Source organism: Nelusetta ayraudi, unplaced genomic scaffold (assembly GCF_046127955.1).
Source record: "Nelusetta ayraudi isolate G7.1 ecotype Tasmania unplaced genomic scaffold, CSIRO-AGI_Nayr_v1 ptg000108l, whole genome shotgun sequence".
NCBI classification, from domain to species: Eukaryota; Metazoa; Chordata; class Actinopteri; order Tetraodontiformes; family Monacanthidae; genus Nelusetta; species Nelusetta ayraudi.
Window position 1 is genome coordinate 345042 of NW_027466158.1, and position 24317 is coordinate 369358.

The 24317-nt window shown below is 49.7% G+C and overlaps 2 protein-coding genes across 7 annotated transcripts in view; both read right to left on the reverse strand.

Moving 5' to 3' along the window:
* ccdc88c (coiled-coil domain containing 88C) overlaps window positions 1-6772 on the reverse strand; it is a 29198-nt gene extending 22426 nt beyond the window's left edge. The window contains exons 1-3 of one of the 3 annotated variants that reach the window (XR_012929205.1): window positions 5876-6772; window positions 4348-4460; window positions 1116-1224 (exon numbers count right to left, since the gene is read on the reverse strand). Coding sequence is in view for 2 of the 3 variants with exons in the window: in XM_076048677.1 (XP_075904792.1) it covers window positions 1116-1224; window positions 4348-4460; window positions 5876-5935 (282 nt within the window). In the remaining variant the exon portion in view is untranslated. The remainder of the gene's footprint in view (window positions 1-1115; window positions 1225-4347; window positions 4461-5875) is intronic. The other 2 variants (XM_076048677.1, XM_076048676.1) reach the window with 2 other exon arrangements.
* Window positions 6773-8295: 1523 nt separating this feature from the next.
* On the reverse strand, window positions 8296-23967 carry pals1a (protein associated with LIN7 1, MAGUK p55 family member a). Of its 4 annotated transcripts, none has more exons than XM_076048685.1 (17): window positions 23756-23967; window positions 18093-18447; window positions 17420-17600; window positions 16499-16599; window positions 15924-16031; window positions 14986-15063; window positions 14505-14645; window positions 13676-13837; window positions 13487-13564; window positions 13205-13388; window positions 12758-12829; window positions 12538-12609; window positions 12228-12395; window positions 12005-12094; window positions 11577-11689; window positions 10665-10775; window positions 8296-10539 (listed from the first exon to the last, which is right to left on the reverse strand). In XM_076048685.1, the coding sequence occupies exons 2-17, from the start codon at window positions 18285-18287 to the stop codon at window positions 10363-10365; spliced, it is 2031 nt and encodes a 676-aa protein (XP_075904800.1). In that variant the 5' UTR covers window positions 18288-18447; window positions 23756-23967; the 3' UTR covers window positions 8296-10362. The 4 variants fall into 4 exon arrangements, with proteins under 4 accessions (XP_075904800.1, XP_075904802.1, XP_075904801.1 ...); XM_076048687.1 differs by lacking the exon at window positions 23756-23967 and adding an exon at window positions 21370-21486; XM_076048686.1 differs by lacking the exon at window positions 23756-23967 and adding an exon at window positions 18869-19003.
* Between the last annotated feature and the right edge of the window lie 350 nt (window positions 23968-24317).

Genomic DNA, 24317 nt, shown 5'->3' on the forward strand with positions numbered 1-24317 from the left:
GAGATCCTAATCCGCGGCTCACCACCCCCCCGACGGGAGGTCACACTGGGGTGTGTACACGCACGCACGCGCGTGTGTGCGTGTGTGTGTGTGTGTGTGTGTGTGTGTGTTTGTGTCAAGGCCGAGTTATTCGACAGCGGTTAGAGATTAACCGCCATAGACAGATTAACCCCGTCCTGCCTGGACTGACCCACTTCAGACACAGACACACACACACACACACCTTAACTAGACAAGGTACTCTCCATTGAAAAGCGACGGTCACGTGATCGTTTTGGAAGCAGGTCAGCTGACTGACGGGCGGCGTCTCACCCGGCGGCTGATTGGCTGCTGTTATCGGACACCTTCTTATCGCTCTCTCCTAATTGGCTTCACTAATATTGTGATTGACACAGAATCACTGTGTGTTGACATCTTAGCATCGGTGGGCGGGGGGGGCGGGGGCATCTCCAGCGGCACATCTATCTGACCTCCCTCTAACCTGGCGGATCGAACGGCGACACTTTGGCGAGATCTCTGCTCCAGGAGGAAGTGGGCGGAGCTCCAAAGCCCCGGCAGGTATTAAAGGTTACGCACATATATGTGTGTAAAAAAAAAAAAAAAAAACCCCAAAAAAACCAACAACCACTCCTGACGTTGACTCATCGGGCCGAGTCACTCAACAGGCTCGCTGGTCACGTGACACCCAGCGGGAAACAGAAACAGGCAGAGGTCTGACTCCTCTGCTCTAGAACAGCACCGGAGTCGCAACAAACCAACACAAAAACCAGCAGGTTTGAACAACGCCGCTCTGAACGCGCATGGAAGGCAGCGAGGCGATTGCTCAATGCTCTGCAAATCACATCAGACAGAAAGAGAAAGAGAAAGAGACACACACACACACACACACACACACACACACACACACACACACACACACACACACACACACACACACACACACACACACACACACACACACACGACAAGCCAAAACCCTGCTGAGGTGAAAGTCCACACAGGCACAAAGTCCAGGAGACGAGAGGAGACTCACTGGAGGTGTTCACTGTGTGTGTGTGTGTGTGTGTGTGTGTGTGTGTGTGTGTGTGTGTGAGTATGTGTGTGTGTCACAGCACCTGGTAGTAGGTCCTGATGTGTCTGGTGAGGACGCTGAGGTTGTGAAGGCGCAGCGCCACGTCATTGTTCACGTTCTTGTTCAACCTCTGGTGGGTTGGACTGGGGTCTCTGCAGAAGACACACACACACACACACACACACACACACACACACACACACACACACACACACATACATGAGCATGAGATCAAGACAAGTAGCACCATACACACACACACAGAGTTGCAGTTGTGCTGCAGGAGGATTTCTGCTGATGCTGACGTGATGCCAATGAAGAAGAACCTTTGTCCTGCTAGCTTTAGCCTGCTAGCTTTAAGCTTCCCCAGAGACTGAAATTCTTTCGTGGGCGCTGCACTGTTAATAATAACAAGGAGGGGCCAGTGTCAGACGCCCACAACGCCACTGGAGCACTTTGACCAAGAGCCTGAGCAGCAGCAGCAGCAGCAGCAGCAGCAATCAGCCAGCCCAGTCTCTCCCAGAGTTCCCAACCTCTGGGTTCATGGTTGCTGAGGTCCAGCTGAAGCCACTGAGACCCACTGACTGAGCTCCGACTCCAGTCTGATTTCACAGCTCAGTGCTCTGCTGACTGACTGCTTGACCAACTGCCTCTGAGTGGCTTTCCTTTCATTTTCCTGATGGCTCCTCTCCTCCTCCCTCCCTCCTCCTCCTCCTCATCCACCTCCTCCTTCTCTATAACCCACTTTTCCCATAAACCCCAACCAGGAACACCCGCACCCCCGCCCCAAACCAACCCACCCCTCCCCTACCCTCTCCTTCCTATTTAGCCCAGCCTACATTCATGGCATGGAGAACAATAGAATGATTGCTATTGTCTCCCAGGACAATATGAACATGTGGTCAGATTGAGGACAGAGGACCTTCAGGATGGTGGACTGACGGTGGTCTCAGACTCCAGACGGGAGATTCCTTTCTAATTTAGCCAGAACACGATGTTTAACATCTTCAGAGTAGAGTAACTGCTAGCAGTGGGAATTGATTCAATTCGATTCCGATTCAGAAGGCTACGATGCGATTAATCGTGATTAATCGAGAAGCAACTGGATGATTTTCCGTCTTTTTCCTCCAACTCCAGGTGCCAGCGGGCGATATCGTTCGTCCCGTTTGTCGCGTTCCCACAATATTTGTTTGCAGCGTGACACAACCAACAAACAGCGTGACTTTAGTCGAGTTTCTTCTTCCCCCTCAACCTTCGTAAAAACCAAAGGAACTCAAATTAGTTTTCCCAGTCGTCTTTAACGCACCGTGTGTCGGTGTCTCGTCTCATGAGTCGGTTTGGATCTGCGTGCTGGTGCGTCTAGTGTGCGTCACCTTAAACGGTCCGGTACCACGCAGATGAAATGAAATGAAATTGGTTTTGTTTGTTTTTTTCAAATTTGCGAATCGATTCATAATTGGCAATGTCGTAATCGCGATAAATCTTAAAGAATCAATTTTTTCCCCCCTCCCATCCCCAGTAAACACCACGCTGTCCTCGACATCACCAGTATCACCACCCAATAATCCCATCAAACTCATGGCATCATTAGAGCCCACCTGGGGATGAGTCACATCCTCACTGCCTTGCTGGACTCACTACGGTAATCCTCCAGAAGATAAAAAGTGTTGACGGCCGGTCCGTTTGAAGCCCGTCAACCTCTCACTGGGGCACCAGAGGAGCACGTGTCGTATTTCAGGCGCTCACCGTCGCAGTTTTTAACCCCGACGATGAGCTAAGGCGGAGGTTCGCGCTCTCGCTCGCCGACAAAGGGCGTTTACCCCCCGGCGCCCTCGGTAACATCTCGGTACGGTACGGGTCGGTATTGACGCATTTCCACGGGCCCCTGCACGGTCCCAGGGGTTACGATTTTGGTACCTGCCTCCTTGGGGTTCGAAGCGAGCGGAGCTGACACCGTATGGGTGACGTAGCAACGTGCAGGACACTGATTGGGTAAAAGGCAGTCTCTCACGAAAGACCAAAACCGCCATATTTTTTTTTTACAGTTTCACGTATTAAAAACTGAAAAGATTATGAAGCTGTACCATGGGCGAACGTAGAACTACAGACGTTTCTGTTGTCTGTGGCCGAAGGAAAAGCTCATAGAGAGCTGGACGGACGGAGCGACACGCAATGAAAAGCCTTCCTGGTTTCGCAGCCGGTGGCCGTCGCTGTACAGCGAAACAGTGTCCGGAGAAATAAATAAAAAAAAAAAAATGCCGAGCGACTACCGAAGGACTACAACAGTCGGAGTGGAACGAACAGAGAAAATGTTGGAGGTTTGTTCAGCCTAATTCGGATGCGATGGAACACCTACGCGGTGGCCAACGGGAGTGAGACGGGCTCGACTCGGCCCCCTGGTGGACGACGAGAGAATAGTCGGCCACGACAATATTTGAAAACATGCTTGAGGACTGTAAATGTGTTTTGTAACATCAAGCAACTTTAGTTTGAAGGCTATTTGCAAAGTAGAGCCGTTGAATCGTGTCGCTAAACCGCTAGCCGCCACGTGCTCTGCTCGTGTTGCGTTCGCTGGCAGCGAAACTTAAGAGGCGACGATTGTGGCTCGCAAGTTTCGTAAGTTTCACTCCTTATAGCGATTTTTAAACGCTGCTCGCTTGTTAACGCCGGTCGAATAGAGTTGTTGCTGTTTTGTGCTTTGTTAAGTTGTGCGGCTATTCTTGTCTAATAATAAACGACTGTGAGACTCAAGGTGATCGTTTCAGCGTCTACATGTTCTCTTCTAGGACAGTGTTTTGATACAAGTCAACAGTATGAAACAAAATCATTCTAAGCCCTCTGAAAATATCTCGCACAAAACAAAACAAAACCACGGTTAATACAAAAAGTGAATCCTGTGGTTTCCGGGACACGGGAGGCACAAAAAAAAACCTTTGCTTCGCCTTGCAACCGTGACTCCGCCCACGCTCAGGTACTGGTCAGGCTTATGGAAATACCTTTCAACCGAGCTGTCCCGTCGTGGGTAAACGCCCAAACTTCACTTCTCGATTTTTTTAAAACTTCAGCATCTGGCGGCCTCGACCTGAAACCGGCAGCAGGCAGGATGTGGTCGCCGCAGCGACTCTCAGGCAAGACGCTCAGCAGCGGAAGCCGTGGATTAACTCGCTCGTAAACTCGGGGGGGGCTGACATGCAAAAATAGCAACTTTTTTTTTGTAGGGTTCAAGCGAGCAGCCAGTTAAAACACCAGTCTCTGCTGCTGCTGCTGGTACTCACATGTGCGTCATGATTTTGTGCAGGAAGACGCCGTCCACCAGCTCCATGAACATGTGGACCCGCTCCTCGGAGCCGACGGCGTCGCTCGAACCCAGAGGGCCCAGGGTCCGCACCTGCAGGGAGGAGGAGGAGGAGGAGGAGGAGGAGGAGGAGGAGGAGGAGTTCAATGAGTTTTGCCTTGGAAAACGTCACAGTGTGGTTGCATGAACTCTTAAAACACACACACACACACACACACACGCAGCTGAAAATGAAAATGGCACTTGTGGATTTGGAGACGCCGGCCGCTCTGGCGCAGAATCACAGAGGACGGCTGCAGTCGGCGCACGTGTCGGGTCGGGGTTTGGGTCAGCGGGAGAGACTCCGCTCTTATTTTCTCCAAGAATGCCACATGCTCAGCATTCACACAGCGAACACAGCTGGACGCCGCCCGGCCGCAACCCGCAGCGGTGCGAGCCACTGGAGCGGGCCGGGATTACGAGCTGGAGCGGCAACTCTTTCATCTCGTCCTCCCACCAGGTTTGGCGCGTCTTGATGGTCGGCTCAACGGGAAACAGGAAGCACGACGGCTTTGTGAAGCGGTGGACTGCCACTCGTCAGGCCACCGGGGGCCGTGGGAAGTTCCAGACGCCCTTCGCCGAATCTAATAAATCAGTTTTGTTATCAGGAGGAAGTACAACGAACTCGACGATGGAGCTACTTGGCTGTGGCCCGTTTCTTTTCCCGGCCTTAAACACAACAGAGTGTCCGGATCGCGACGGTGCCGTCGCAACGTGGTTCCTTCTTGGCCTCAGTCTCAAAGGTTTCATGGCTATAAATGACCGTGTTTTGATGCGAGAAGGAAGATTTGGTTTGGTTCTTTTGAAAGCAGCTTTTTGAATAAATCAATGGACTGGACATTAAAAAAAAAAGCACATAAACAGATTTGGATTAGATTGGAGACCCCCCCCCCCCCTTGAATTTTCTTGGCACAGTTTGTCAGGTGGTTCTGGTCCTTTTAGCTGCGAGATGCACGATTAGAAACTGACAAAAACAATAGAAACCCACTGAATAAGTGATGAAGGCAAAAAAAAAAAAAAAGCTACATTTTGAAAGGAAACAGATGATTCGGAGGTGAGGAAGTGCCCGAATACCACAAACTGCAGCTGCAAAAGGTTGCACAGAGAGTCAGAAACTTTTTTTTTTTTTCTTTCTTTCTTTCTCACGAGCTTCAAACTCTGGAAAGTCCACACGATACCGGTCATCATCTGGAAGCTTTACTATCGCGAGACATCTCAACCCCCCTGAATGCAACATTGTCCAAACGTATTGTTCCGAAGAAGGAGGAGGAGAAAAAAAAAAGAAAAGAAAGAAGGAATGGTGCGTTCAATGCCCCATTCTGTGGCTAGTATATTTAGACAAATGTGGCGGAGCTTGAAAGGAGGAAAGAAGAGAAAGTCACAGCGGGGTCAGAGGTCACTCACTGCCCCCCCCCCTCCCTCTTTCCCCGACACACACACACACACACACCAGCAACTCGTGCACTCACCCACAGCACCAGCGGCGACTCCATGAAGGAGGCCAGCAGTTCGGACAGTGTCACGTCCATGTCGGCGGCGGCTGGTCGTCGTTCACCAGGCCGTCATCAGCGAGGTGGATGCCCGCAGCGGGCTCGCTTTGGCTCTCCGCAAGGGACAGAACAAAGCCTCGGCGTGAGGCATCGATCCCCCCCCCCACCACCACCACCACCACCACCACCACTAGCACCACCAGCAGCGCCGCTCCGCCCGCACGATCTCCCCTCGCCTCGACCACTATTGTCTGGCGTCGCCCCGCTCCCCCGGACAGCCCCCCGGTCACAGCCGAGCGAAGCGTGGCAAACTTTCAATAAAAAAAAAAAAAAAAACCGACCAAGAGACGAGGGCGCGCGGGGGTCAAAGTGGGAAAAGTGGCCCCCAGTTCCAGCGCGTAAAAAAAAAGAAAAAGAAAAGAAAAAGAAAAAGCAGCGAACGCTCCACCGAGGCACGACACTTGATCCAAACTTCCAGGGCAGTTGTTCGCGTTGCCAAGGATACACGATTCGGACCGTAAACCGGGCAACGCCGCCGTAAAACAAAAAAACGCCAAAACAATTTAATAAAGTAGAGTTTTAAAAAACAGTTCTGAGAAACCCCAGGAGGCACCGCGCACGGTGAAAACTTTAAAATAAGTTCCTCTCGGCTGGCTGCTAGCACATCCCCGCGGCGGTACCTCCGTCTCTCCACCTCCGTCCCGTTCTCGCCATCAACCTGACGGAGCGTTCGCGCCGAGGGGAGGGGTTGATTGACAGCGGCGGCGACCAGTCCGCCTGCGCGTGAGGAGAGACTCCCGCCCCTTTACGGAGCGTCAGCCAATGGCGTTGAGCGAGCCTGACGTCATCCCCAGGCAGGCTCGGCTGGCCAAAGAGTGCAGACTGAATCAAGAGGACGTACTCGAATGCTAAAAAAAAAACAAAAAACAAAAAAAAACAACAAATCGTTGAACCGATCGTTGCGGGGGTATCAAAGGCCATGAGCCAATAGAGTCAGTTCGATAATGACACTTATACATATATCATATTACTAAAACGTCTGCAGACCTCTGCTAATAAGACCATCGTTGATTATTTGTGGCAAGTTTACGGAAAAACTGACTAACTTCCCACCATAAGGTAACTCTAAATGTTAACTAATAAAATGAAATAAAAAGAACAATTCTGTTATAACACGATTCTATAGAACGTGTATATATATATAATTTCATATTTTCATTTCTAAATCAAATAAAAATAAGTAGAACCATAATGAAATGCTTTAGGGCAAGATGAAACGAAAAGTCACAACGAATGACCGTCATATCTGCTTTTTGGAGCGTTCTGTAGGAGTGAATGTAGTGATAGAATTATTTATTCCTGCATTTTCCCCCATTTAAACCAAGGACATATGCGGGAGGTACTAAATAAAGACAAATAAATAAATTATGTGAGGTTCATATTTGTGGTCCCTCTGGCAGCCGCCTCCTCCGTGACGAAGCAAAGAAGAACTTTCCTTGATAGACCACGTGGGACGAGCGCTCGGGATTGTCCTCTCGCCGCGTGATGCCTCTCTGGGTTTCTTCAAACAGGTTGAAAAGGAAACCAAATATGAGCTCAATTCAAAAGAACACAAAGACCGAATGCAAAGCAACTCCAACTCCTGACCTCCCCGCGAGGGCGCTTTAACTGACCGGAGCAGTGAAATGTGAACTGTGGCACTTGTGTCGTAATTTCGAAACCCCTTCGCGTGTTTTTAGAAAGAGAGAGTGGGGGTGAAACAAACAAAAAAAACAAAAACAAAACAAAAACATTCGGCAAAGTTTGCGAAAGGACGTCCGCCGGAAGTGCGTTGGCGTATGCAACTCGGCACCACTCTGTAAAATCCGCACTAATCCGGTCAGACATGTACCGACAAATAACATTTAAACACGAGGGCAACTCCTCACTACAGAAAAGGGCCGTTTCCGCACACGCGCCTTTTTACAGGGGGACCGAGGCCATCTTGTGGCTAATAACTGTTACTACAGCCCCACTGAAAATCCCTGGTGGAAAATCTACAAATATTAAGACGATTTATTTTTGTCATTTTACTGTTCAAATGTCGCTGTACATTATGATCAAACTGCCCGATACTGTGAGTAAGAAGTTTAATTATAAACATATCTCGGTCGCTCGTCCCCATTGAAAAAAAGTGCAGACAGGTCGTTATGGTCTATTCATCCGGTATTTGTAGCAGGAGACTGCCCTCCAGTGTCCAAACCACACCTGACCGAACTCGTCAGAGCGCGTGCTCTCCAGTGGTCAAACGAAGACTTGCATCTCGTTTTTCAGATCTATGCAACGTCGTCTACAATTCAATACTGTTGCTGAGACTGATATCAATAACGGTAAATAATCATGAAAAAAAAAAACAGCTGTTAATTTTCTATCAATCATCTATTTATTCATTCATTGTGAATATTCATACAAAAAGATTTTTCCCAGGGAGAAGTGTTGTCAGGAAGAAAAAAAAAAACCAACAACCAAAAAAAGAAAACAAAACAAGTGGTATGAATAAACTTTACATTCAATACAGTTAAATTTTCACTTTTTACCCCCCACGTCCCCTTCCTAAAGCGATGGCAGCGAATCAAATCCTGCGATCCCATTGGTGCTTTCTGGACTTCATAAATCTATTTGTTTTTTTTTATTTTTAATATTACAAATATATAAATGCTCTACACAGTGATAACAGTGATACAGTGTCAGGTCTACTTCGAGTCATAATAATACTTTGCCGTCTTCAAAGACAGGTACGTGCCCACACACACACACACACACACACACACACACACACACACACACACACACACACACACACACACACACACACACACACACACACACACACACACACACACACACACACACACACAGATTTGCTCAAACATACTATATATATATATATATACTATATATACACGTGTGTATGTATGTATATATATATATATATATATATATATATATATATATATATATATATATATGGGTGTATATATATGTGTGTGTGTATATATATATATACATATATATATATCTATATATACATATTTCCACATATATATATATGTATATATACATATATATATATATATATATGTACATATATATATATATATATGATAAAATCCTCAGGAGCTTAAAAAAACTATAACATCATGGTTTCGATGAACCCTCACACTCGTGATCACGCAGGGACAGGAAACAACACAAATCAGCCACAAGTGTATTTTGTTATTGTCACTGCGTTTGTTCCAGGCAGAAACCGGCCGTTCAGCCAGTCAGTCAGTGTTACAGTCTGTGTTTAATGCACTGCTGTGTACAGTAGATACCAAGGCCGTGCTCAAAAAAGGCATAGTGTTTTATACTTTGTGTGATTTTCACTTTTTTTTTTCTTTTCTTTTTTTTTTTTTTTCCACTCCTGGATAAACGTCTGAGGAACTTTATTTAAAATAACAATAATATAATCACTAGTTTACAGATTGTGGACACTACTGAGAAATTGACATATTGACACTATTTAAATAGTTTTAATTAATGAAGGCTGAAATGATCACAGGTCGAGTCTGTGAGAAGGAGCCCAACAGGAGGAAATAGCAGTAGAACTTATAATTAGAACAAGTCAAGGTTTTGGTCTCGCTCAGAATCCATTGACGTGGCAGATTTACAAGTCGTTGACGTTGTTCATCCGTCAGCCACCCAACATCACCTGTCCAGAGGGGGACGCTGTGCTTCTCTGGACAAAGACTAAAATTTAGCTCAGCTGAGACAAAGTGGATACATTTGCACTGAGTGAAACAGAAAATCACAGTTTATTAAAAAAAAAAAAATTAAAAAAAAAATAAAAAAATGTGAAGGCATAAAATCTGAGATTTCAAGAGCGAGTTGATGTTATCGTTGTGGGATCGCCTTCCACGGTTGTGACGGCCATTTAGGACGTGCAATTACTTTTCCTCTCGGTGACTGACGAAAAGCTCAAATTGAAAATCGTCAAATCGTCATTACTTGCGATCTTTGAATTAAAACAAAAACAAGTGTAAATTCTTGACTTTTTTTTATTTTTTATTATCAAGTCACTACGAAGCTCTGTGTGTGTCATGAACCATCCTCGTTTCCCGACAACCGGGTTGTTTTTCACACAAGCTCAGGCACGACGTGCGAGATGACGACAGGTTGCCCAGCAACCAACACAAAGACGGACTTTTGGCAAAACTGGGGCCGAGACGAAAAGTTCGACGGCATTGCGCAACGTACCTTTAACCATTAAAAAAACAAAAAAACAAAGAGGTTATTAGAAATCTACAGCTTTGCGAGGTTGTTATGAAGATGATTCGTAAAACACTTAAAATCTCAGATTTGTTCTCGACATGAGGCCCAAAACTCAAAACAGAATTGTGATCTGCGCTCTGACCTGTGTGTGTGTGTGTGTGTGTGTGTGTGTGTGGTCAGCGCAGCCAGGAGCAGGGCACCCACTGCGGCTCGGTGTCCAGCTTGTTGATGAGGCGCAGCAGCTCGGTGAAGGCCTTGTCCTGGTCCTGGTTGACGATGACGGCGTCGAACAGGTGGCCGCAGCTCTGCTCCATCTCCCGGGCCTTCTCGATGATGTCACGCAGCTCCTCGGGCTGCTCGTGCACACACACACACACACACACACACCAACATGAACACGGAGGTGGTTGTGGAGATGCGAGTGAGTGAGCGAGCGAGCGAGTGAGTGAGCGAGTGAGTGAGTGAGTGAGGGCGCGACCTTGGGGTTCTTGTTGTCCTTGGCCAGCAGGGCGCGCAGTCTCTCCTGAGAGGGCGGAGCGATGAAGATGATGTAGGGCTTCAAGTCGGGGGTTCGAAGCACCTTCAGAGTCTGAGCACGCACACACACACACACACACACACACACACACACACACACACACACACACACACTCAACACACACACACAAATCAGGCCTCCGCCTTTGTGTCCGAGGCTACTGTCTAAACCAGGGGTCGGCGACCTTCACAGAAGAGCCATCAAATACCCTCCACCTGCGGCCGGGGGGGGGGGGGGGGGCCTTATTGCCTGTTTCAGAGGGTGATGGAGACCCGAGGCTGTGGGGAGTTTTGCAACCGTCTCTTCCTTGGCGTGAGTACGGGGAGAAAGCCGATGCGCGTGTTATTTGACAGCAAAACATTGCACCAACGTCGCAATATCGGACGATCAAGGCCGCAAAATGCAGCAGGGGTTACCGGAGCGCTTCTGACTCATCCGGTGCCGCATTTCTGGGCTTTTTTTTGCGCCTGCATATCATCGACGCAAAGATGGCGGCGACAGTAAGCAAGCGACTGGAAGCAGAGGATCAACTTTGTTCTCTATCCGCAGTGTCTCTTTGCGTGCGTTCTTTGCCGTCTTGGCAGCGCCTGTGCTAACGAGCTGCTACTTGTGTAAACACGCCGGGCTACAGTTCTTCTTCTTCTTCCGCCTTCAGGGGGTAGAACCACAGCGCCACATAAGAGCTGGCGTAGGTGCTTTCCAGCGTTTCCGTGTACGTGCGGATATTTTTGGAGACGTGTAATCTCTTTTCTATCAAATGTTATTAGGGCTGCTGGTGTTGTTGGCGCAGAAGAGGTTGCTGACCCCTGGTCTAAACTCTGTGTGTGTGTGTGTGTGTGTGTGTATACTGACCTGTGTGTGCAGGCAGAGCACGCAGATTTTTCCAGTGTTGATGACCTGCCGCACAGAGTCCGCACTCGTCCCGTACAGATTCTTCTCATACTCTCCCGACTCGATCAGCTTCCCTGCAAGAGGTGATATTGAAATGATAAGCGGATGGATAAATTGATAGCCAGCCGGCCATAGAGATAAGTAGATCATTGGATGGAAGGATAGATAGCCATATAGATACATAGACAGACGGGTAGCCATAAAGATAGCGAGATAGATCGTTCCACTGTCAACGTGGCTTCACGTGACCTTCAATGGGAGCACAAGAGTCAAATTCGGACTGCGTAGTGGTTCCGTGCAGTAGTTCTGTATTCATAGTGCGACCAGGAAGCCCTCAAGCACTCTCACGATTGAGTTTTGCGGGGCCTCGGCTGACGTCAGACTCTCACCTGCCGCCAGCTCCGCCTCGAAGTTCTGACGCGACACAAAGTGATAATCTCGTCCAATCAGCTCGCCGTCCCGACGGTTCCGCGTCGTGTCTGCAGTACAAAGACAAAACATCACGAGGCAGAAACACACGAGGCAGCGTTGTGGCCAGACTGTGTGTGTGTGTGTGTGTGTGTGTGTGTGTGTGTGTGTGTGTGTGTGTGTGTGTGTGTGTGCGCTCCTCACGGGGCACGGCTCCGGCGAAGCGCTCCGGCTGGCTGTTGAGCAGCCGCTGCCTCAGCTCCACCTGGCCGCAGCCGGTCGGTCCGATGAGGGCGATGGGCCGCTTCCTATTGGCCGGCTGGTGGTACAGCGCCATCTCCTCGTAGGTCAGGATCTCGTCGTTGTCGACATCTAAAGCGTTGAAAGGTGTCACATTGCAATGAGGCTGCTGAATGCACAGCGACTGGGAATGAATGGTGAGATGGTGAAGGTGCTATGGACCTGACTGACACACTGTGAATCTGAACAAACACTGACAGTCGTGCTATCGTACCGTCGTTCTTGTGGCCGTTGTACAGCAGCTTCTTCCTCTTCCTCTTGTTCTTCTTGGCGCACCACAGCTTCCCTGCAACAACACGGAGCGCCAGAGCTTCAGCCGCAAGCGCGTCGAGGAGAAAAAGGCTCCGGTGCGTTTGGATGCGGAGCGGAAGTCCGGTGTCTCTCGGCGTCTCAGAGTCCTGCAGGACTCGAGGAGGAACTGTGACGATACCCACCGGACTTCTCAGGCTCTTTGTCTTCTTCTATGGTTTGCTTCATGGCTTCCCTCTGCTGCTGGAAACCTTTTCCTGAAAAACAAAAAGACAATAATTCTTCTCATCGGCCAACGTGTGGACTCTCCAACCCTGTACCGATCATTTAGCCCTGTGTTTACAGCCCCCCCCGCTGATATAATGGCTGTTGAGATTGATGCGTTCGTTGGAAGGGAACAAAAGGTAGGCGGTTTCAGCAGGCTGGAGGCGTGGTCACTAACATGGGAGAGGGATCGTGCCCCTTCGTGACATCACACAGGGCTGATTTTGAATGCTGTTTTTAGCCCTCAGTTTGAAAAAAAAAAAAAAAAAAAAAATCTTTAAAAGGACTTTTCTCATTTCTGGGGAGTTGATTTTGCGGGCCGTATCATGCGACCTTGACCCTTGACCCTGACTAGCCGGCAGCGCTACCTGGCACCAGTCCGGCTAGCGGCTGGTTGTCCTCGTCGCCGTCCCGGTACGCCTGCCACCAGTTGGGGTCCGACTGGCTGATGATGTGCAGGATGTCGCCCTTCTGGAAGGACAGGCCCAGCTCCCTGCAGGGCACGTAGGGGTCGTCCGAAGGGTCGTAGTCGAAGTGCGCCTTCACGTGGATCTGTGTGGCGGACGGACGGACGGACGGACGGAGGTTTTCACACAGGTCAGCGCCTTCCTTCAAACTCCTCCGAGTTCCTGCGTGGACTCGGGACTCACCACGTTCTCCTTGACGGGGAGAGGTTTGCCCTGAGTGCTGGGGATGAGCACGAAGGTCAGGAGGCCGTGCATGTCAGCCTGGAGGAGGAGGAGGAGGAGGAGGAGACATTTTACACCAAACTACCACGATCATCTCTCCCGTCTTTCCGCCGGGCCCGGAAGCCGGACGGACGTCGCGGCCGAACCCACCAGAATGTCGAAGACCTGGTTGACGTCCTTCCCTCGGATCTCGATGCTGTTTATCTCCAGGATCTCGTCTCCTTCCGACAGCAGGCCGCTCCGCTCGGCCGCGCCGCCCCGGACGATGCGACTGATGATCACGCTGTCCATCTCGTTGCGAACGGTCGCCCCCTGCAGGAAGCAAGAACACGCGAGCGGGCCAAGTTTCGTGATTTTATGAAAAACAAACAAACAAAGAAAAACAGGGCTGCGCCGATAACGATGCCGGTATCGGGCATCAGCATCGACACCGGGGGTTGAGGATTCTACTCGCACTTGTAAAATTCATGCGGATACCGCGACACTGACACCAGTTGTACATCGTCACCCTATCAAAATAATGGTCCAGGTCATTTTTTGACGGAAACTAGTTTTTGACTTCAATCATCTCTTGATGATTCCGGCCGTCTCGTTTTGTGTTTCCCCAAAAACTTGAAAAAAAATAAATGACTTGGGCCATTATTTTAATAGGGTGACGATATGTCAATATATGGAAATGCTGTTAAATTTGTGTTTGTGTGACAGTCGCCCTTGTTTGAGAAAAAAAACAAAACAAAACACACTGAGGAATGTTGCTCAAGTCACAGAACATCTGTGAAAAAATTAGAGAGAAAAACCCAAGGTAATTCTATAATGTGTAATGCGTGATTAATTACTCTGCAATGCAAGTACTCTCTACTGGCGATGTAAAACAGTGGTATCGGTGCATCTCTAACCAACGCCTTAAAACTTTTATTTCTTCTTTTCTTTTTAAACTCATCCGTGTCCAGTCGACGGCAGCTGCTGGCTCTGCTCTCACCAGCGGGATGTCCCGCGCCTTCTCGATGCGAACGATCTTGACCGTCTCTCCTCCCCACTGCGTCAGCGTCTCTCCCTGCGTGGGCGTCGGCTCCAGCTGCATCTCCGTCTCCGCTATGCTGTCGTGAGCCTGGAGCAGCGACTGCGGCACACACAGGACACCGCGCGAGCGCGTTTACGCCCACTTCCACTGAGCTGGCAAGGCCGCAAAGCGGCCACCAGGGGGCGGCGGAGGGGGTGGGGGGGGGACTCTAACCCAATCGATGAAGAGCTGAAACAAGGCGTGGGCAAACTATGGCCTGGGGGCCATGTGCGGCACATTAAGCTTATTAATATGGTCCACTGAACTTGAAGAAATGATATCAACAGTAAGTGAGTCATAAAACAGCTGCATTTTATACATTTTTCCAGCATCACTGAGCTTGTGTGTGTGTGTGTGTGTGTGTGTGTGTGTGTGTGTGTGTGTGTGTTTGTGTCTCGACCTGCATTTGTGTTTCTGACAGCAGGCTGCTGAGTTCCAGTCCCTCTTTGTTCTGACTTTGCTGGATGAGACTTCTGACCTGAAACCATCACAACAGAAAGAAGGAAAAAAGTGAAACCGCAGCTGGATCACATCAGACACGTGATGACGTCACAAAGTTTTCAGAGAGGAAAATATTTGCGTAAAAAGCTTTCACGCACTTCTGCTTTTTGCCAGTAGGGGGCGCGTGCCATTCGAAAACTCACCCGAGCGCCCCCTTTGCTCTGACCAAAAGTATTTCCCCCTCTGCAGCGCCACAGACACTGCAATGTTTGCCTGCAGGTGATTTTTCTCACAGCTGCTGGACGGCGTCGGAGCCGGCGCCAACTCCGACTTTGACCCCCAGAAAAAGAGTGCGCTTCCTGTTTGAACGGCGGCGCTCAAACTTGGCGGCGGAGCAGCGGCGCGGCGCCAACACAGAGCAGAAATAATGTGCTTCTGTCTAACGAGATTCCTCTAAAATGAGCCGTGAATAGATCTCGCAGCTCGCCAGCTCAGCGCCGGGAAAGAGGGGGGCTGGAGAGGGGGGGGGGAGCGGAGAGGGGGAGGGGGGTTACTGCGGCCACGACGGCTCTGGACGCTGCACCGAGTCGGTCGCAAGTCCTCCTCCCTTTGATTTGTCTGGGTAGCGCACGGTGACGCCAACAGGAAGAGGAAATAATAATAACGCAGGATGAGAGGATGAGAGGATGAGAGGATGAGAGACGTCGACCGAAACAGCAAAGTTTGAGTTTGTGTTTGGCTTTTTAATTGATGTGGAACAGAAGCTGCTCTGTGTGCAACCTCGTTATTGGACAATCGCTGACCCAGACAGACAGAGGGACGGACGGACGGACAGACTGTGTGTGTGTGTGTGTGTGTGTGTGTGTGTGTGTGTGTGTGTGTGTGTGTGTACACTACCTCCATGGCCAGTGGAAGTGCCTGGTGTGTGTGTGGGTACGGAGGAGAGGGTCTGTGCATGCTGTTGGCGACCGCATTGTGGATCTTCAGCGCCGACTGGAAGTCCGACTGGAAGGAACCAAGAGGAGAAACAAAAAACACAAAGGCAGCTCGATGAGACGGAATCGCCGCGCTGGAGGAGCCTGAACGGGAAAACCTGCAACTTATTACTCAGACAGAATTCCTGGGAATGAGACAACAAAGGCTTTGCAGATGGCGAGTGAGAGTTCGGGGAGGGGAGAGAGTTTTCTCTCTCGGCGAGGCCGCGAAACGTCCACTGCAGGATTAATAACAGCGGGAGGGCAAAAGATTTGATTTGTGCGTCTGCAGCCTCGAGGGGCGGGGGGCGGGGGCGGGGGTGCGGGGGCGGGGGGGAATCCAGCTGCGGGAGCCGCGGCTCAGACAGGAGAGACCACACGAGCTTCATAAACCAAATCCAGGAAGTCTTGGAGGAGCTCCTCCTCCTCCTCCTCTTCCTCCTCCTCCACCTCCTCCTCCTCCTCCTCCTCCTCCTCCACTAAGTCCATTTAAATTACCTTGTTGAGGAGAGCCAGGACCAGCGCCACGTCATTCTGACTCTGCTGGTCCGACAGGCAGCCGTGGACCTGCTTCAGCGACAGCAGCAGCTCCTCCAACTCTGCCGGAAGCAGCACACACACACACACACACACACACACACACACACACACACACACACACACACACACACACACACACACACACACACACACACTTTAAGTCTGGCCTATGCAGTCGGCAGGCTGTGTGTGCGTCTCCAGGCCGCTGCTGAAACTCCTGTTTCCTCTTCTTGTTGTGCGTCAACAAAACCACCTGATAAAGTTTTAATTAAGTCGCCGTCAACCAACCAGCCCCCCCCCCCCACGACTCCCCCTAAGGTTGGCATGTCTCCCAGCATTCCAACCTGCTGACTCTCTCTCTCTCTCTCTCTCTCTCTCTCTCTCTCTCAACTTGATTTTTCTCAACTTTCTATAAATTTGAAATCATTTTCACGCTTTTCCCGTCCACCTGCTCGGACCTGTGTGTCCTATCCAGCGTCGGCGAGTCATCTATTACCAAGTAGTCCACTATGGTAATTAAACTTGTAATGTAACGGGATTACAGTGGCAAAACTGGTAATTAAATCATAATCACTTCATCACGTAACGATTCCGTTACTTTTCCGAAATATTTTGCAAGCTAAAAATATGTTATGCTATGTGCAGGAAACAAGAGGTTCTCCACTGTGACTTTATCTGTTTTTTCTAACAGAAGTAATTAGTAATTGATTACTTATGAAACAAAGTAGTTAAAGAAGTAATTTTTAAAGGAGTAATCAGTAGTGGGATTACTTTTATGGAGTAATCCCAACAACACTGGTCCTATCATCCGCTCTGAGCATACCTGTGTGTGTGTGTGTGTGTGTGTGTGTGTGTGTGTGTGTGTGTGTGTGCGCTCACCCAGCAAGGCGTGTGAGTGCTGCAGGCTGAGCGGCGGCAGCAGCTGCGGCGTGTGCGAGTCCTGCAGGAATGTGGGATTGTCGATGCCGACCTGCGGATGCTGGGAGAGCTTCCTGAGTCTGAGCGAGGCGTTCAGGTCCAGCTGCCGGTCCTCCTCCTCTCGGCGCCGACGCAGGTCCTCCTGAGGGAGGGAGGGAGGGAGGGGTGGGGTGGGGGGCGGGGGGGAGAGACAAAAAAACCAAAAACAAATCTGAAAACATTCATCATAAATCAGTTGAAGCTTCAGTGGAAACCCGGTTGCTGTTTGGGTTGGAACGGCGGGGGGGGGGAACTTTTAACTCATGAGCCACAACACGACTTCTACAATTTTTGCCTACAAAAGAAAAAAAAAATCATAGAATATGTAGGAAATTGCCTTTGATTTAGGTTGAAAATGAAGTGACTCTTAAAAATTAAATGAACAAAATCCAGCTTCTTCTAGCACTCACAGTTACTGCCATTTAAAAGCATGCAAGTTGTGTTATTCTCCAGGATATCATCATCATCATCATCATCATCGCAGGAAATACGAGAAACTAAAACATTAGGAAGGTTTACAAATATGAACTCTGGATCTCGTGCGTGTGTGTGTGTGTGTGTGTGTGTGTGTGCGTGCATGTGCGTGTGCGTCTACCTGCTGCTGCCGTATCCTCTCCAGCTGTGCCGACCGTCGCACAGGCAGCGTCCGACTGCCCAGCTCTCCAGGAACGTCCACGGCCATCTCCCGGTGCTGCTGTCCTCCCCTCAGATCTTCATCTCCTCCTCCTCCTCCTCCTCCTCCTCCTCCTCCCTCACTGGCAACATGGCCGTTCAGATGGGACGTTGTCATCCCTTGCCCACACACACACACACACACGCACGCACGCACGCACAGCCGGTGTCAAGTGTCGAGCAGGGAGGGCCGAGCCGTGTGCGTCGACGGGGTGAAATCAGGCTGGAGGAGTCTAGGAGGGCCGCTTCCTGTAGAGGGCGCCCATGACACCTTCAACCTGCGGGGACAGCGAGAAGAAGACGGACAGCGGTCACGATAACTCGTCAAATCCGACCCGCCTTCGCATTCGTGAGCAGAACAACCACGTCGGCCGCGTGGCGATTCTACGAGTTGGAAGACCAACGCAGACCCGCAGCGGAACGTTATTTGTCCAAAGGTTTAGATTGGTGGCTCACAACTGGTGGAGTCTCAGGACCCACATCCATTTCTGTATCAAGACGTCGTGACCCACAAAAATAAAAGCACTGGTGCACTTTCTGTCACGTCTCATAAAATAAATAAATGATTGAATCGAATGTCCTGCAAAATAAATACTCAACATTTTCTCTACAAACATTTTTTTTTTTCTCCCAAATTGCCCATGAAGCCGCGACCCAATCGAAACAGCTCGGCGACCCCCCTTTTGGGTCGCGACCCACCCGTTGAGAAACGCTGGTTTAGATGTTGTGTCGTCCTGTTTGTCCACCCGTGTTGACTCCACCACTGTGGGTTTACTTTTCGCCCGTTTCTGCCTCTGAGCTCGTCGCTCTGCAGCGACCGCAGAGCGCCGACCCGGACCCGGCCGCCCCCGGTCACATGACGGCTCTGGGAGCGCGCGCTGATTCTTTTCCCCTGGCGTCAGCCCTTTAACAGCAGGGCAAACCAGCTGCGGGGGGGGGGGGGGGTTGTGCGTCGTCCCTGACTCCAGGCCTCTGTCACTAAATCCTGGGGACGGACGGCACCTTGGCCCCGCCCACACAGGTGCGTCGGCGGGACGAAGAAGCGCTTGCGGCTCGGCAATGACGCAACAATGGTAATGACAATAATAATAAAAACCGCTGCGTCTCAACTCTGTGAGTCTCCAAGGTAGTTAAGGGACAACGTCATGACCCCGCCACCCCCTCCCTCTCCCCCCCGGCCGACTGCACACATCGCCACGGCAACGGCTTTGTCAGCAGTTGGGTGGTCCGGTTTGACACACACACACACACACACACACACTTGAGGAGTGGACCGCGACGGAGGGAGGTAGAGGAAGAGGAGGAGGAGGAGGAGGAGGAGGAGGAGGGGGGGGGGGTTGGGAGGGGATGTTTAACGGATGACAAAATAGACAGTGGGAGGGGCCGGCAGAGGGCGAGCGAGGTAGAAAAACACAGCAAGAGAGAAAGTGAAAAATAAATAAACAGTTGTGAGACGGACGGACGGACGTCTTATCTCTCAGTGTCACAACAACAGCAGCAGCAGCAGCAGCAAGCCTGCAGGCAGCAGGGTGTCAGCGATCTGTTATCTGTCAGCCACACACACACACACACACACACACACACACACACACACACACACACACACACACACACACACACAGTGAGGAATGCCAGGCGGCCCTGGGAACAAAATTCCTCTGTTGGGGGAGGGTGTGTGTGTGTGTGTGTGTGTGTGTGTGTGATCAAAAACCTCACATACTCATTGTCAGTGTCTTTGAACTGGTCATGGTAAAGTGTGTGTGTGTGTGTGTGTGGCAATGAGTTTGTGCCAGGGTCTGACAAACATGTGCGCCACGGCCGATGATGAAAGGCACCAAGCGGCGCCGCAGACGCACACTGACGACCTCATTAGAGGCGAAGCCACAGTGAACACACAGTGAACACACAGTGAACACACACCAACCCCAGCCTCCATACCCAGCCTGGCACTGTGACGTCACAAAGGGCACTGCCAGTGTCCACACCTGCCAGCACCCCCCCCCCCCCCAGCCAGGGTGAGACTTTGGTCTCCCCTTCCTACAAAACGAAGCAGTGGTTTTACAGCGGGCGGCTGCTAACAGAGGGCTAAGTGTGTGGCGTCCTCGTCCGAAGGCCTCGCCAACGCCGGCTCCCGGAGCTCGTTAGCGGACCATTGTTCCGACGACGTGGCGCTCGAGAGCCGTGACCCACTTTGAGGGGCTCGTCCGCACATCCTCTTACACACACACACACACACACGTCAAACCATTCCTAGCGAACTGGGATTCTTTATTTCCCGTGCATCCCCGCCCAGCTACTCTTTGCAAGACGTTGTTATGGCAGCTGTTTCCTACTGGATGGCTGCCCTGCGCACACCGAGGTGCACTGAACCTTTATCTGGAGGACACACACACACACACACACACACACACACACACACACACACACACACACACACACACAAAATACCCCAAACCAAAACATGCTGATAAGCTGTGATTCAACTGAAGAGGGGGGGGATGACACTCACACTCACACAAGCGTGTATATCTCACAGCACCATCTGCCGCCCCCCCACTGTGCATGTATGAATGCATGCGTGTCTGTGTGTGTGTGTGTGTGTGTGTGTGTGTGTGTGTGTGCCTTGCCAATGTATGCAACAGTTCAAGGTGCGGAAAACAAAAGGCCATTGACGGACGGACGGAGGGACGGAGGGCAGCCGCGTGATTCAGTCGGGCCGCTTCACGCTAGCGGAGCAGCCGCTGCCATGTCTTTTTTACGTCCTCCGGGTCAGCGGGAACAAAGACGAGACCGGTTGGCAGTTTTGCACGAGCGCAGAGTCGTCTTGTGTCGCGAGACGAAGAACAAAAATGTGGGAGATGTTCAATTTCTCTGGCCTGAAGAGAGGTGGCTGAACGCAGGGACTGCATCACACCACGCTGCCAAACTGGAGGAGGACACTCAAACTCGTTGAAATGCTTTCAACAGGGGGGGCAACCGTTTGTCGCGACATTAAGAACGACACCAATCTGTCTGAACCCTTCCGGCCTGGTCGTTGACGGAGCAGATTTCCCAGCGTGCTTCGGGGCGAGGCAGCGAACTGCCAGGAAGGAAGTAGGAAGGCCGCCAATAAAGCATCGACCTCGGAACTGGCGGCGCGGCGGGACACCGGCTGACAGAGGGAAGGAGAGCCGGGCGCAGCAGGCTGCCGTTTGTTTCACCTGAGCAGGTGCGGTGCCTTCACTTCTCCCTCAAGCGTGGGGATCAACGTTTGTTTGGAGCGATTGAACCGCTTCTACAGCGGACGTGCGTTCCAGAGGGGGGTCTGTTGAAAAGGTCTGACAGATGTTTTTACACACACACACACACACACACACACACACACACACACACACACACACACACACACACACACACACACACACACACACACACACACACACACACACACACGTCTCCACGCAGCACTGAGGGAATGGCTTCCGCTTCAAACAGCCCTAACCTTCAACAAACTGCGCGCAGCACCAAGTGCAAAGGTCGCACAAGTGCGAAAAATCAACATGAACCCAAAAGCCGGAAAAAAAAAAAAAAAAAAAAAAGTTGTGCGTTTTCCAGTTGTGTCACTGGTGGCAGAGGCAGGGCTACATCTCTCGCTTTCTCTGTGTGTGTGTGTGTGTGTCTCTCTCTCTCACACACACACACACACACACACACACACACACACACACACACACACACACACACACACACACACACACACACACACTTTCTTAAAAAGGGGCTGTACCACTCCGTACCAGACAAATGGAGGAAGAGGGAGAACGGACGAGAGGTGCTTTTCCGTCAGAAGACTTCAAGTCACTCCGACAGCAAATCACAGAAGATCAACAGAAAAAAAAAAACAAAAAAAAAAACACACACACACACACATCACTGTGCGTCATCATTGCAAATCCGGAGTGATAACGAGCTACTGTGGGTTCTGTACCGGTGACCCAATCTCATCAGCCGGCCCCACACAGAAAACATTCACAGCACTTGCCTTTGCGAATCTGCACCGTATGTCTTAGTCACTGTGATAAGGTGGCAAATACTCTGAAGAATAAAAGCTGAAGGAATGAGAGAGAGAGAGAGAAAAAAAAAAGAGGTCCCAGTGGAGGTTGTGTGGTGCTGTTTAAAAGCCTGCTTCTCTGGCACCGTGCGGCACAGCAAGACACACAGCAACAAGCACGTCGAGCTAAGCCAAGCAGCCACTAACTAAATAACGTGAGCTCGGCCTGCGTCTCTGACGTATAAAACACTTCCACGACAGGAGAAAGCTGAGGCAGGCGATCTGGCCTGGGGAAAATAAAAAAATAAAAAAATAAAACATATTTGAGGACGTCAGGCCTGGACATGCCTCTGGCTGCAGAGTTAATGGCATCGCCTCGAACAGAGATCCTGACTCAGAGATCCTGACTCAGAGATCCTGACTCAGAGAGCATTCCATGGAAAACACAAGACGCCTGCACCAGAACGGACCTTGATCCAAAGTTCCTGCACAGGTGCAGCTGCCTCTTCACTTCACAGAGTACAACACGAGAAGAAGAAGAAGAAGAAGAAGAAGAAGAAGAAGAAGAAGAGAGTGCAATACTTCAGGGAGGCACCGAATTGAATTGAATGACATTTTATAGAGAACTTAAGAGAACTTCTGCAAAACATTCGCGTTTGAGAGATAAGAGAAGTCGCATAGCAGTTATAATGCAATGGCAAAAAAACCCAACAAAACAAAGGCCGTTTTGTCACGATGTTGACTTACTCCAACCATTTAATTCAACTGTTACAGGCGTTGTTTTACCACAACATATGAAATGTAAAACCATGGTAAACAGCTGTTAGGACACGTGAATATCTCGGGAAAGGTAAGTTCTTCGGCGATAAAGTTAAAAAAAAAAAAAAAAAAAAAAAAAAAAAAAAGAGGAGAAGAAGAAGAAGAAGAAGAAGAAGAAGAAAAATGCTAAACATCAAAAGATCGATAACTATGTTTCCACCTCACGCCTCCAAAGTGATCCTTGTCAAGCTAAAAACTAAACAAAACTAAAAGAACTCTGTGATTTCTAATTAGCACTATTAGCTGATGGGAAATCACCTACGTTGGATCTCAATACCTTAACACGCCTTCGTTGTACTTGTATATATGTTTTTGTCACGGTTGGAGCCTCAACGTTTCTGTCCCATGAATTTGACAGCAAGAAGTGTCAGCTAACGTTTGGGTTAGCATGCTAACAAGCTATTTAAAAAAAAAAAAAAAAAAAAAAAATCCGACTGTTTTGGTTTGCCAGCTGCACTGTCAAAGTACCTGACAAAATGTAGATAACCCGAGGCTTCATTAGCTTTACTGGAACTAGAGATAAAACACCTTTATACGCCAAAAACGACAACAAATTAAAAATAAACAAAAAAACTTCAAACAAGTTTCAGTCGTGGTCATCTCTCTCGGCAATTCAAACGCGAGATGATTTTTTTTTTTTCCCCCCTTCACCTTAACGAGCTAATGTTACTTCCTGCGGCACCTGTTGATAACAAAGCGGCTTCGGACGACCGGACTGAACACACCCGAATACTCACCCCTTTTACGAGTCGTCTGCCTTCCTCTTCTTCAGCAAAAAAGGTCCCAGCAGGATTCCAAGCTGAAGTATTTCTTCTTCTTTTTTTTAAAATAAATAAATAAAAAATCTAGCAGCGTTTCCCCTCCCCGACGCGAGTTTGAGTGTAACAGACCTGTTGCTCGCTTGGTCGGAGCGTCCTCTCTCCCTTTCCTCCTCTGAAGACTGTCATTCCCAGCCCCAGACAGGGGGAGGGGACAACATACCAGCGATTGATACAACAACGAATCTGATTGGGCGCAGCGATGCAAGGAATCTCTTTCGAGCCAATCAAACGCCAGCTTTTTTTTTTTTTTTTTTTTTTTTTACTACTGATACCAGCACAGAAACCAAACCTCAACCGCAACCAGGAGCGGAATTCTACCGCCTTTTCCGGCATTTTTTTTTTTTTTTTTTTTTGACAGATTCATCGAAATTTAGACATTTAGGCTTTCTTGACCTTGCAAATTACTGATGACTGATCACGTTTAAATAAAATAAAGTTAACAAAATAAATAGCACAATATAGCAAATAAATAAATATA

What these genes read in the sequence shown, in the direction of transcription:
- pals1a (XM_076048685.1), bottom strand. Translation starts at nt 18,287, where the DNA reads ATGACAACGTCCCATCTGAACGGCCATGTTGCCAGTGAGGGAGGAGGA. An exon ending in AGAGGATACGGCAGCAGCAG is followed by an intron (nt 17,601 to 18,092) that starts GTAGACGCACAC and finishes TCCCTCCCTCAG; the next exon opens with GAGGACCTGCGTCGGCGCCG. An exon ending in ACCAGGTCTTCGACATTCTG is followed by an intron (nt 13,565 to 13,675) that starts GTGGGTTCGGCC and finishes CTCCTCCTCCAG; the next exon opens with GCTGACATGCACGGCCTCCT.